General features: G+C 40.6%; 1 protein-coding gene across 1 annotated transcript in view; it reads right to left on the reverse strand.

Annotated features, from left to right (window-relative positions):
* Window positions 1-13,530, reverse strand: part of MAML2 (mastermind like transcriptional coactivator 2) — a 423,861-nt gene that overhangs the window by 14,502 nt on the left and 395,829 nt on the right. Inside the window, exon 3 of the mRNA XM_021000553.2 lies at window positions 2,311-2,514. Coding sequence (XP_020856212.1) covers window positions 2,311-2,514 — 204 coding nt within the window. The remainder of the gene's footprint in view (window positions 1-2,310; window positions 2,515-13,530) is intronic.

Here is a 13,530-nt window from a genome sequence, read left to right on the forward strand (position 1 = left end):
GATAATCATTTAATTAAATTTATTTAAATTTTATTTTGTTTTAAAAATTTAATTTTATTTGATAATAATTTTAATATTAACTAACATTTATATAGAGCTTTAGGCTTTGTAAAACACTTTTCATATATTATCTCATTTGATCCTGACAACAACCCAGTAAGATAAGAATTAGTTGAAGGAAAGCCTTCAAGCAAAAGCTAGTTAACTACTTGTTAGGTATGTGATACAGAGGATTATTGTCCCCCAGGTTGGCCTAAGTAGCCTGTCAGGTGATCCTATGATGCTGCAAAAAGAGAGAAGTAAGATGTTGGAGAGGGAACAGATGAGAGGTTCCTTGGTTATAGAAAAGAAGCAAACATTTTAAAAGTACCTACTATGTGCAAGGCATTGCAGTAATGCTTTACAAATATCTTATGTTTTATTTGATGCTCACAGCAACCCTATGAGATAGGTGCTGTTATCTCCATTTTACAGATGAGGAAACTGAGGCAAACAGAGGTTAAGTGACTTGCCCCAGGATTACACAGCTAGTAAATATCTGAGGACAGACTTGAACCCAGGTCTTTCTGGTACCAAATTTGAACTCAGGTCTTTCAGCTGCTAGGTCCAGAGCTCCATCCATTGTACCACCTAGCTGCCTAGGAGAGGATGGGGTTCATAGCACAAGCAAAGGGTCAACTGTCAGGGGAAATAAAAGAGAGAATGTCTATAAAAACAGGATTTGGGAATTGTGGGAGAAATTGGATGCAAGGCTATGAAAAACCTACAATCTCAGGGATTTCCTCCCCTTCCTAAAGGAATCTCAGGTAATTTTAAAGAGAAAGTGTTTTACTTCAGTGTTCATTTCTTTTAACAATAACCCAAGCAAAGATGGTGGAATAGCAAGAAGTTGTACAGTAAGCTCCCTACCGCCTCCTCAAACTCTTCTAAACAGATTAGAAAATAGACCAGATTGAATTTTGCTTGGGAAAGCCAAGAAAACAATCACCATGATTAATTCGTCCAACCAAGGTTGGCATAGGAAGACAGACAGAGTGGTTTATGGACAGTGGGAATGGGTCTGGCCAAGAACATGAACTGTGCCCAAGGGCAAGACAAGGGGCAAGACAAGGTCCCAGACTCATACTTAGGTATGATCTCAAGCAGGATGCAGGAACGGTCGCTAACTGGCAGCTTTATTGCCTATTACCCAGATCCAGGGCAGACTGAGGAAGGGAACTGTGCCCAGGAGTGAGGAGTGGTTCCTGGTCATACCCTGTGTACAGAGAAGGGAGGGCATTCAGAAGCAAGCAGCCACAAGGTAACTCATACCCCATGCAGAGCAGAGTTGCAGTTCCAGCTTCTAGCCCAGTTTGAAGCCTGTGGAAGAATAATCAGGGCAGGAACACCAGGCCTAGGAGAAGCCTGAAGTTTTTCCAACTGAACCAGCTGAGCTCCAGGCTGGCTGATAGTGGCTGGTCCAGCAGCAGTCTGATGCTCAGACCTAAACCCAGGTCAGACACTTGCAGAGTTAGACCAGGGATCCAGCGATCAGTCTTTGCCCTGGATTAGACCACTTTTTGGGAGCACTGAAAACCATACTCTTTGCCCAATATGAAATGTGTATTTGAGAAACAAAATTTTGGCTTTATAGTTCTTCCTTGTGTAACCTAAGATCCTTGAGGGCAGGGACTCTCTCTCTCTCTCTCTCTCTTCTCTCTCTCTTTCTCTTTTAAGCTAGGCAATGGGGTTAAGTGACTTGCCCAGGGTCACACAGCTAGTGAGTGTTATGTGTCTGAGGCCAGATTTGCCAGGGACTCTCTTGTTTTTGGTTTCTGTCTCCTCAGTATCCAGGGTACTGTCTTGCTGCTTATTGAATATTTATTGAATTGAACTGATTTGCCCCCACTCCCTGTTGAAATATACTTGGATTGGAGCTATACTGAAGCTCCTTCTATCAATGCTGCTGCCCATAGTAGAGAAACAATCCCAGTTCCTCTAGGGAACCAGCAATGTCTGGTAGGTATCTGTGATCTCCATACATTCCTGGCTGGGCTGGGCTGGGCTGGACTATTTGGATGAAAGTGCTATGAATTAAAACAATTCTGTCCCTGGATAAAGTAATTTTTCTTTCCACTACTTTGTATGTGCAGATTTGGTCTCTCTCACCCAGAAACTCTGAGGCTCACCTTATTGCTCCCAGAGGACTGTGGGCAGAAGACAAGGGGCTGCAGGAGACTAAATAAACAAGTGAACATGAGACTACCATACCTCCCACAGTTCTGGGGAAAAAAATGATCTGAGGTAGTAGTAGGCGGGAGGAATACTTACTGCATCTGCAAGAATGTGCTGCTGAAGGAGGAGATGCTGCTTCTGCTCCATGATCTGCCTCTGGATAGCCTGCTTCTTCTCCATCAGCTGCTGATTCAACATCGATTGCTGGGAGTTCATGTAACTACTTCCAGTGTTTGGATTCGAACAAGAAGTGGAACTTGGACAGGGGCCTGTGTTCTGGCCTACCACAGAGTGTTGATCCTAAAGAAATGAAAGAAAAAAGGGAGGAAAAGCTACTGTGAATTAAGGGAAAAAATGTTGCCCAAAGATCAAGAGCTTAACTTTTACAAATTTTCATATTGTTAAAACATCAAGCATGACTAATGGAGTGTAACTCAGGGAATTGTTTTTTAAAGGTAGGAGGAATGACTGCTGGGTATTACAAATAATAGCAAGAAAAAGCAGGGTTAGTAACACTCGGGCTTTATTGCAAAGGCCAAGCTCCCCATATGACTCTTATGGTGAACACTTCATTGGTGAACAAGGCAGTTATGGGCCCTCCATAAACTCCAATAGAGTTTTATGGTAGTTCCAACACGTATTTAGAAACCTCATTCGGAACCGTGGGAGTATTCCATTCTTGTGCTTTACATTTGGACATGTACTGATTCAACAATGGAAATTTTTGTGTTGGTCTAAATGTAGACTGTTCTTAATAGAGGCCATGCCCTTAAAATGATTTATCTCTTTGCAATATGCAATATAATATCAAATATGATATCCAACACACACACACACACACACATATGTTTGGACTTGTAATTTCCATGGTGCAGAAAGTCCCAATTTGGAAACTTGCTCAGTCATACAGAAAGCATCTTATTGTATGCTAGACATTGTACTAAGTGCTGGGAATGTAAATGAAAGGCAAAAATAGGTCCTTTCCTCAAGGAACTTGCATTTTAAAGGGGGAAATAGCATGTAAATAAATGTGTACATATAAGATATATGCAAAATAGAGGATGATATTCTCAGAAGAGGAAGGCTGTAGCAGCCAGGGGAACCAGGCCTCCTGTGGATGTTAGAATTTGAAGGTCTTAAAGGAAGCCAGGAAAATTACCCAAGGGAAGTGAGGAGGGAGAACGTTCCAGGTATGGAGACGGAAAGGAGATGAGCAGTGCCAGGCACTGTGCCAAGTACTTCGCAAATATCTTATTTAATCCTCACAACAGGGGCAGCTAGGTGGCACAGTGGGTAGAGCACTGGCCCTGAAGTCAGGAGGACCTGAGTTCGAATCCAGCCTCAGACCAAATGCTTGACACTTACTAGCTGTGTGACCCTGGGCAAGTCACTTAATCCCAATTACCTAAAAATAATAAAAAAAAAATCCTCACAATAACCCTTACTGATAGGTGCTATTATTATCCCAGTTTTATAGTTGAGGAAACTGAGGCAAGTAGAAGTTAAGTGGTTTGTCTAAGGCTACACAGTTAGTAAGTATCTGAGGACAAATTGTAACTCAGGTCTTCCCAACTCCACACCCAGGGTTGTTATCTACTGCCTCTAGGCAGAGAAGATGACCTTTGCAAGGCAAAGTGATGGGAGATAGAATATTGTGCTCAAGAAACAGTAAGTATGCTGGCATAGCTGAAACTTATTCTTTCTAAAGAAGAGTAAACATATAAGAAAACTATCAAAGCAGGAAGAAGCCTGGTTGTGAAGACTTCTGAATACCAAGAGAAGAACATTATAGTTGTTCCTGGAGATGATAAGGAGCCACTGAAGTTTATTGAGTAAGGGATGGGGGAGTGATGTGGTTATGCCTTCACTTTAGGAAAATCACTTTGGCAGCTGTTTGGAGGAAGGGTTATAGTGGGGAGATACTTGAGGTAGAGAGACCATTTAGAGCACAATTAGGATAGCTGAGGCAAGAGGGATGAGGCCTGCTACTAGGCCGGTGGCTGTGAGAGCGGAGAAAACAGAGTAAACATTTTATGTAAAAGATGTTGGAAAGGTAGAAACAGCATATCTGGCAACTGATTTAATATGCGGAGTGAGAGAGAGCAAAGTATAGAGAAAGACCCTGAGTGTGGGAACCAAGTTGGTGGGCGGTACCTTCCTTAGAATAGGGACGTTTGGGAAGATTTTGAGAAAAAGATAATGAGTGCTGTTGTGGACATGATGAGTTTGAGATGCCTATGGGACACGCAGTTCAGAATATCTAATAAGCAGCCGGGGATGTGGGACTGCAGCTCATAAGAGGCTAGGCTTTGATATGGAGATCTGAGAGTCATCTGCACAGAGAAGACAATTGAACCCATGGAAGCTAATGAGTTCACCAAAGGAAAGAGTATAGAGGGAGGAGGGAGATGGACCCAATCAAGTGCCTGGGGGGGTACCCACACCTAATGAGAAAGACACAGATGAAGATGCAATAAAGGAGACCAAAAAGGAGCAGCCAGAGAGGCAGGAGAATTAGGAGTGAGCAGGGCCAAGAAAACCTAGAGAGGAGAGAAGATCCAGGAGAAGAGAGTGAACAACAGTGTCAAAGGCTGTAGAGAGCTCAAAAAGAATGAGGATTGAGAAAAGTCCATTAGACTTGACACTTACAAGATCCTTGGTGACTAGAGGGAACAGCTTCAGTTGAATGATGAATGAGGTTCAAAGCCTGATTGCAGAAGGTTTAGAGCTGAGCAAGAGGAAAGAAAATGGAAGCAGTGAGAATAGTTGGCTTTCTCCTCCCTTTCTCAAGCCACAAAAGGGAGGGGGAATACAGCTCACAGGAATGGTGGAATCAAGTGAAGGTTTTAAAGACTGAGATAAGAAATGGGTGTCTTTGTAGACAGCAAGGTAGAAGCCCATAGATAGGGAGAGATTGGAAATTAGAGAAAGAGTAGGGGAGATAAATGGGCCAATTTATTGGACAAGCTGGGCTGGGATCACAAGTGCATGAAGGAAGCAGGGAAGGAGCCAGTATAAGGAAAGATTCAAGATAAGAGAGAAATTGGAGGTGATAATGGGGGGGCAATTGGTTGGAGAAGAGGGGATGATATCAAATGTGCATTAACCATAAACGGGATAGTAGTAATAAAGGGTTTGGCTTTAGTAAGAAGGAAAGCTACCTCATCATCTGAGAAGAGTGAAGGAGGAGATAGTAGGGGATGATATCAGAAGGATGTGAGATAATGAATAGTCTCGATTTTTTTCAGTGAAGTATGAGGGAAGGCCCTCAGATGAGAGGGTGAGGGCAGAGGGGGCTGCGGGAGGCCTGAAGAATGACAAGAGATGTCAGCCAATGCAGTTCAGCTAATATACATCTATCACTTATAGAGGGTTGCCAAGGACATTTAGAGGTGAAGTAACTTGTCCATGGGCAGCTAGGTGGTGCAGTGGATAGAATGCTGGATCTGGAGTCAGTCAGATTCATCTTCCTGAGTTAAAAGTCAGGCTTCAGACACTTACTAGCTGTGTGACCCTGGGCAAGTCACTTAACCCTGTTTGCCTGTTTTCTCATGTGTAAAATGAGCAAGAAAACCCCCAATGGTGTCACAAAGAGTTGGACACAACTGAAGACAACTGAATAATAACAACCAAAATTTGTCCATGGTCACATAGTCAGGACAGGTCAGAAGTAGGACTCAAACCCAGGTCTTCTTAACTCTGAGGATGAGTCATTATCCACTTTGCCAAGCTGCTTCTCACTATGTGTATGGGTGTACATAAACACACGCACACATATGATATATACACACACCTCAACGTATGTGAAAAAATCCACATTTAGATTTTTGTAAACTATATTTGTGGGAATATGAGGACTTATGTCTGGAGAAATTACTTTAAAACTCAGATGGTCCTCATCTCTATAGGATGTGCTAGATGGTCTTTCTTTAAACTTCCTTTCAGTTCTAAAGCTCTCCACTCCTATGATTGGTGTTATTATCAGTCTGGGCACTTTCTTTATTGGGATAGTTCTCACTCACTTTATGCATCTTATTCCATATTAATCTTCCCCTGTCATCCTATAGAGCATCTATATAGGTTCTACCCAATAAGCCAGAAACCATCCAGTTTATTATTTTTTTTCTTTTTGGTGAGGCAATCAGGGTCAAGTGAGCTAGTAAGTGTCAAGTGTCTGAGGCTGAATTTGAACTCAGATCCTCCTGACTCCAAGGCCGGAGCTCTATCCATTGTGCCACCTAGATGCCCCTAGTTGTTTGTTTTTTGTTTTTTGTTTTTTGTTTTTAGTACCTTGGGGACCAATGCAGCATTCAAGCTATCCATCATTGTCTTTCTTGGTTTATCACAGGATTATAGGAACATAGATTTAGAGCAGGAAGGAAATTATTAAGTGTCTACCATATATGCTAGGCACTGTGTTAAGTGCTTTACAAATACCTCATTTAGTCCTCATAATAACCCAGGGAGGTAGGCGCTATTATTATCACCCCCATTTTACAGTTGAGGAAACTGAGGCAGACAGAGGTTAAATGATTTGCCCAGGGCCACACAACTAGGAAGTGTCTGAGATCACATCTGAACTCAGGTCTTCCCGACTCCAGCTTTCTATCCACTGCCAAAGATTACTTCCCATCCCCAACTTTTGCATTCAGTCCCCCTCCCCTACTTTCCCCTATGCCCTTTTCACTTTTCCTTACCCTCTGTGCCTATCAATTGTTCAAAATCAGTCTGTCACCTGATGGCAGAGACCAGGGAACTAACATGTAGCCCAAATGCCACTTTCTTTATGAAATGAAGCATCCTGGATGACCTCAGTTAATTTTGAATTTTCCTTTCCTAGAACTCTCATTTTATATTTTGTATTCTAATTAAATTTATTCATGCAGTGTAATATAAAGAGTACTGACTCTGGAGTGAGAAGACTTGTGTTCAAATTTGACCTGTGATGTTTACAACCTGTGTGATCTCCAGCAAGTCACTTAAACAGGCCCCAACTTCCTCATCTATAAAATGAGCAGGTGACACTAGACAGTTTCAGAGGTCCCTTCCCACTCTATTGTCTATGATCCTATAATTGTAGGTCTTATCCCCAGATCACTGCTTTATGACTCAATGTTTCTAGAATGAATTAATGATTACATGACAGAAGTACAGAATATTATTAGAGTTATTAGGCAGGAGAGATGACTTCTGTGTGCTAGGAGGTGGAGGATGTGGTTAGAAAGGGGAGGAAGAGAAGGTAGATGGGATCTTTGTTATTAGAATTCCACCATTTAATGGAATAGAATTCTTGAATGTCACACTCCTTCAAGATTTATAAAAGAATCATCTTCCAAGAAACTTGACGTCATCTTCCCTCTACACCAAAACAGATGGACAGTGCTAAATTTAGTTTTGTTCCTTCTCTATCCCACATATAAACCAACAAATATTTTCAGCCTCTTTTTTCCTGAAGCCATGTACTACAAGCTGTGCCTACTGAAAATGCATAATAAGAGTGGCAGAAGGAGAAGGGAGGCCCTGTCTGTATTTGAAGAACCAAAGATACCACCAGGATGAAGTAAGGAAAAAGATGAAGAAATGGGAGAAGAGTTTTATTTTGCCATTATGGAGAAGGCATATAAACATCAAAAGTTTCTCCCTGAGAAATTTTATGGGCCTTAGCAAAACGCTGTACACATTCTTTCAATTGAGGGAAGAATTCTGATTTAGCTGTTGCTACATTTTTTTGTCCTTACATTAAATGTGAAACACAAAACACCTCCTTCCACAAGCTTGCAGCTCTTGCCAAGATGTTGTGCAAACTCTGATACATAAAATATTTTGAAAGAAAAAATATGCTATAATGGATTGGCTTTGATTTCCATATTCAGTTCACTCTTGCTTTAAACCCTGCCCACGTGTATCCAGAATTAATAAAAGTCATCTGTTCCTGCCCCCTGCACACATTTCCCTTTGATAGGTTATGTGAGCCTTCCTAATAATGACAGATCCTCACAGATGCAAGTATTTTTAAAAATGAATGAATCTATCTCTACTCATGTTATCTATTAAATGATAAAATAGCCAGTTTGTTTTAGCAGCTGGGGCAAAAGATTGATTCAGGGGCAGACGGTCCCCATGTGACCAGTTCAGATCATGAATCTGGAATTGTATTCTATTTCATGCTTTGGTCCTGTTTTTTGCAGCCCATGAAATTATATGATTTGACTCTGACATTTAAAATGGGTTTCTGGTCTTCCTGGCTGGAGCTTTGTGAGCAGTTCATTACTAAGGTGCATTCACTTGTGGATATACCCCCTCATCCCAAATAAAGGAAACAAACCCCTCAGAAATCTTGAAGTGCTTTTAAGGTTTTAATTAATCAAGTCACCACCGAGGTAAGTTGGTATTCCTAGTGCATAAATCTGTACAGTGTGAGCCAGGCTAGTAATATCTTTTTTAAATTAAAAAAAAAAATCCTGACAGAGTAAGACTCTCAGGCTAATTGAGACATATATCTCTCTGTTGATCATCTGGCAGTAATCAAGATGTAGGTCACTCTATGTTTTTTAGTGTAATAGACTTCACCAAGCAGGGTGAGCAGTTTGCTGAAGTGACTTGTGACCTGTGTACTGCATACATAGAAGGGAATATGACTCCTGATTGGTTGAGAGACTTCGGCACTACAATGCTACATACCTGTATAAGTGGTCAGAAATTTCAGATTTGTAGAGAATCTACAAATCTGCATTGAGAGAAGCATAGAGGAAATTCGATAGAGGCAAATGTCATCTTTTCAATGACAGGAGGGAGATCTCTCTGAAGTCATGTGGTGAAGCCAGTCTCCAACATGTTCCTTGACTTCTAGCACCTGCAACACTAGCAATTGCTAAGAGTTGACTTTTCCAGTGAGATAATTCTCTCCTTGGCCAAGTTGGGAATTTCACTCTCTCTCAGTTGAAGAGCTCATCTTCTCTGTGTATTCTTTCACTCATTCCATTCCATAAAATTTTCACAATTTCTGTATTTGGCTTACTTAGATAAATGGGTTTGCTCATTCTCTGTAATTGTTTCTTATGTACCAACTATTTGATGAGACGAAATTGGACTGGTAAAGGTAAGCTAACTGTTAACATTCCTCTGAGAGTGATCAGGAAAAATGGCATTTATCCTGAACCCCCAAAGAATCATACCCCTATATGATGTGAATGAGATAGATGCAATTTTAGCCTATACTTCTCTTGGGCATTGGAGAATGGAATGACCATTCAGCCATGATCCTCCTCTTCCTCCCTACAAAGGTAGAAATCATGGTCTCCCTTGGAGATAGGATGGATAAGCATTTAAGTCAGATATCAGTTATGGTGCATGTGGGCCAGCTATATTTATATTAGAAGGAAGCATCCACACATTAATATTATGAATATATCTTTGATTCCCTATTTTGCAAGAGCAGTATAGGGAGGAAAGATCAAGAGTTGAATGCAGCATCACGAAGGAACTATTTTGCAGGAGACTATAAAACCATATCACATTTTCAGATTTTCCCATAGGTTTACTTGGAATCAGAATTTGGCTGAGTGGGTTAAGTCCTCCATATCTCCAAAGTTAAAACAGGTTTGGTTTTGGTGCTGAATCAAAGTTTAAAAGGAAACCTCTTAAGGGTGTGCATTAGATATTCTTGAGCATGTGGAAGGAAGCAAGGTTCCCCTAACTCTTTCTATTATTTACTCATAGAATCATAGATTTAGAACTAGATGAGAAATATAACACAGGGAATTCAGGAAATTGGGGCTGGTGTAAGCACTGTTATACCTTCCATCTACTCTGGATCAAAATTTAGGATGAATTAGAGAAATGAATGTTTCTTAAATAATTTTGTACTTGTTAATTCATAAATGTGTAATTATGGGTAGGGTCAAAACCACTCCACCTCATTTTAATGGATACCTTAATTAGGTGAGAATATATTTCAGTCCAATCCATTTTAGGTTTTAGACCAAGGATTCATAACATTTTTTGAATCATGGACTTCCTCTGGTAGTCTGGTGAAGTCTATTGACCACTTCTCAGGCTAATATTTTTAAATGCATAAAATTAAATAAGAAGATTCCAAAGGAAACCAATTATATTGAAATAATTATTAAAATATTTTAAAATGATTAAGTTCATGAACCCCAGATTCAGAATCTATACTTAGACTAAATGTAAAAAGTCTCTGCAAACCATTAGATGAAGTAAAATGACATCAGTAGGAAGTCTTTTCTAAGTGGTTGAGGGATTTTGTTTCACCTTCTGTGCCATCATATATAAAAACACCCAGCTAGCTGAAATAGGGGAGTTTTAGGAATTGAAACAAGCATAGCATTCCCAGAAACTTCTTGAGAAGGGGCTGCTTTTGCAGTAAGGAGAAGCCTTGGCTTCAACCTTGGGTCTTTTTCTTTCCCCGTCCCCACCCCTCTCTGTGCATCCTTGGAAGGATCTGGATGTTAGACTTCCCATCATCCCACTGGTGACCTGAAGGGTTGCCTGGATCAGCTAATGGTAGCCAAGGACAGACTAGACATAGATTAACAGCTCAGTAACCTATCAAAGAAGCTATATCTGACCAAGGGGAACTTTTTGAGCCCTAAGCAAAGGGGAGAAAATGACTCCCAGCAACCAGGAGCTGTGAATTACCCCAATTGCCACATGTGCTCTCTAAGCTTCAGCCTACTTTTCCTGGGCCACTTTATGTATTTGTGGGAAAGTGTGTCACAGACTTTTGAGGGGATGTTAGGTGGTACAGTGGATAGAATGCTTGGCCTGGAGTCAGGAAAACTTGAGTTCAAATTTGGCTTAAGATACTTATTAGGTATGTGACCCTGGGGAAGTTACTAAATTGCTGTTTGTCTGATTTTCCTCATCCATAAAATGGGCATAGTAATAGTATCTACCTCCTAGGGTTGTTGTGAGGATCAAATGAGATAATAATTGTAAGGTACTTAAAATGGTGCCTGACACATAGTGAGCACTTAAAATGTTAGCCATTATTATTACTGGGGCAGTTAAGTGGGGCAGTGGATAGATTGCCCGGCCTGGAGTGAGGAGGACTCATCTTCCTGAGTTCAAATCCAGCCTCAGACACTTGTTAGCTGTGTGTGACTCTGAGCAAGTCACATAACTCTTTTCGCCTCAGTTCCTCATCTACAAAATGAGCTGCACAAGGAAATGGCAAATCACTTTAGTATCTTTGCCAAGAAAACTCCAAATGGTGTCAAGAAAGAGTCAAACATGACTGAAAATGACTGAACATTATTATTATTACCAATTGTACTTACTCTGCAATCTTAATAAATGCCCCGTTCTAAAAGCTACTAAAGTCTGGCTGACTAAACTTATTTTTAATTGATAATTTTGAGAAAGGAGCATACCAGTAGGCCCTTAAGTCAATAGTATTAAAGAATCACATCCAAGCCCTCCAGGGCACTCTGAGAACCCCAATGGGGGAAGATGTAGCCTTGCTCTAGAGAACCTGGCTTATCAATGTGAGTGACATTTGGGATGCAGACTCTTCAGAGTTTATATGGGTTACGAACGTAAAATGCTATTTTCAGAGAAATTTATCATGGATCACAAGTTCAGAAACCTTAGATGTCACTGAATTCAATCCCTTTAATTTACAGTTGAGGAAACTGGGGCCCATACAGGTTAGGTGACTTATCCAAGAAAATAGGAATAGGAAGTAGCAGAGCTAGAATTTGAGCCTCAGGCTTTTGGCTCCAAAGCCAGTGCCACTGTCATGCAGTCACACTGTCACCTGCCCTCTTTCATGAGGAAGCAGTAGCCCTCATAGGAGAATAAGAGGTTAATGATCTGTTTCAGGTAGTTCATTGTCTAGCTGCTTTGGGTTATGATTAGGATATTCTCTTTCCTTGGAGCACAGGTCAGATGTGCTGTACATTTACTATGCTCACTCAAGAGGTCTGAGGCCCTTTGAAAATTTGATCAAATTATTACTAACACGACCCCCCCCCCCAAAAAAAAAGAACACTCCCCAAACAAATCCAAATACTTCAGCTCCAAGAGCCAGGCTTCAAGGCCTTTTTTTTTTTTAAAGCCTGCAGCTTCACGGGATAAATGTTCAAAGAAACAGTATGTATGAGGGAGATAATCATGTAAATCCCGTTAACAAATCCCAGGGTTTGGGGCCTAGTCACTAGGTCCTATTTTGCAAATGTACCTCTGTACAAATCATGGCCACAGCTTTGAAAGATCTTTTAAATAGATGTTAATCTAATTAAAATGCTGGGATTCTCTTTTCGTTTCACTTTGGTGTCATGCAAGGGTTCTGTCAGGCAGAACTGATTCTACCAAAAGGTAGCAAGAATTGGCTCCAATTAAACATGAGCTTGGTAATTAAAAAAAAAATCTATGATTTCTTTGAAGGGTACTAAAATATCGTGAGTTCTCTGAATATACAACATTTTCACTGTTAAAACAGCCAGTTGTGTGGACTGAATGGTGGCACTGTAGCTTTAACAAAATGGGAGAAGTGATCAGCCAGAATTTGTTCTCTTAAAGAAGTTTCTCATCGCCACCCCCAACACTCACATATACACAAATCTAAAACCTATTGGTCTGATTCTGAGAGTGTAGGCAAAATGGTTCTGTTTTCTCTTAATTTTTTTTTTGAGGAGTACTTTATTATATATTTTTTTTCATTAAAATGAGGTAATGTAAGCAAGTTGACATCCATGAGAATATTTTGGCATGGTGTGAGTGTCCTTTCTTTTTCTTGGCTCTCAGAGCCAGGCATCTGCAACTTGCAATGCTAAATTCAAGATAAAATACCCAGCTGGGCAAGTTTGTACAGTAGATCCCACAAACTGGTTTGCTATTCAATCAATCTTTTTCTTTTCTTTTTTTTTAAATTCTTTTTTTCCTCCTCCTTCTTCCCTGTTTCAATGAACTAACTAGCTCAATGGTTCCTCTAGGCTATTCATCTCATGGACTGTCTGCTGAGGAAGCCATTTATTTATCTCTCAACCTGATGAATAAGTTGTCTTAACTGTTTCAGACTCTGTACAAGCTGGCAGCCTATTTACTATAAGGTTTTTGTGAGCTGGCTGGCTAAGTCACTGTAATAGTTCTTATTTGGCTGAAAAAAAGGACGGTTATCAAGGATCACCAGGCTCCCAGATTTAGGGCTCAAGTGGACCAAGTAGGGGAGGCAATGGAACCCTTTGGTTGCTGACATATTCCTTCTTTCACTTTGATTGAATGATTTCCTTTTGGTTGTACCTGAATACTTTCTCTCTCTGTGATTTGGTCCCTCATTTTTAACAGAGCAAA

The sequence above is a fragment of the Phascolarctos cinereus genome, unplaced genomic scaffold (assembly GCF_003287225.1).
Source record: "Phascolarctos cinereus isolate Bilbo 61053 unplaced genomic scaffold, phaCin_HiC Scaffold_726;HRSCAF=1367, whole genome shotgun sequence".
Classification (NCBI taxonomy): domain Eukaryota; kingdom Metazoa; phylum Chordata; class Mammalia; order Diprotodontia; family Phascolarctidae; genus Phascolarctos; species Phascolarctos cinereus.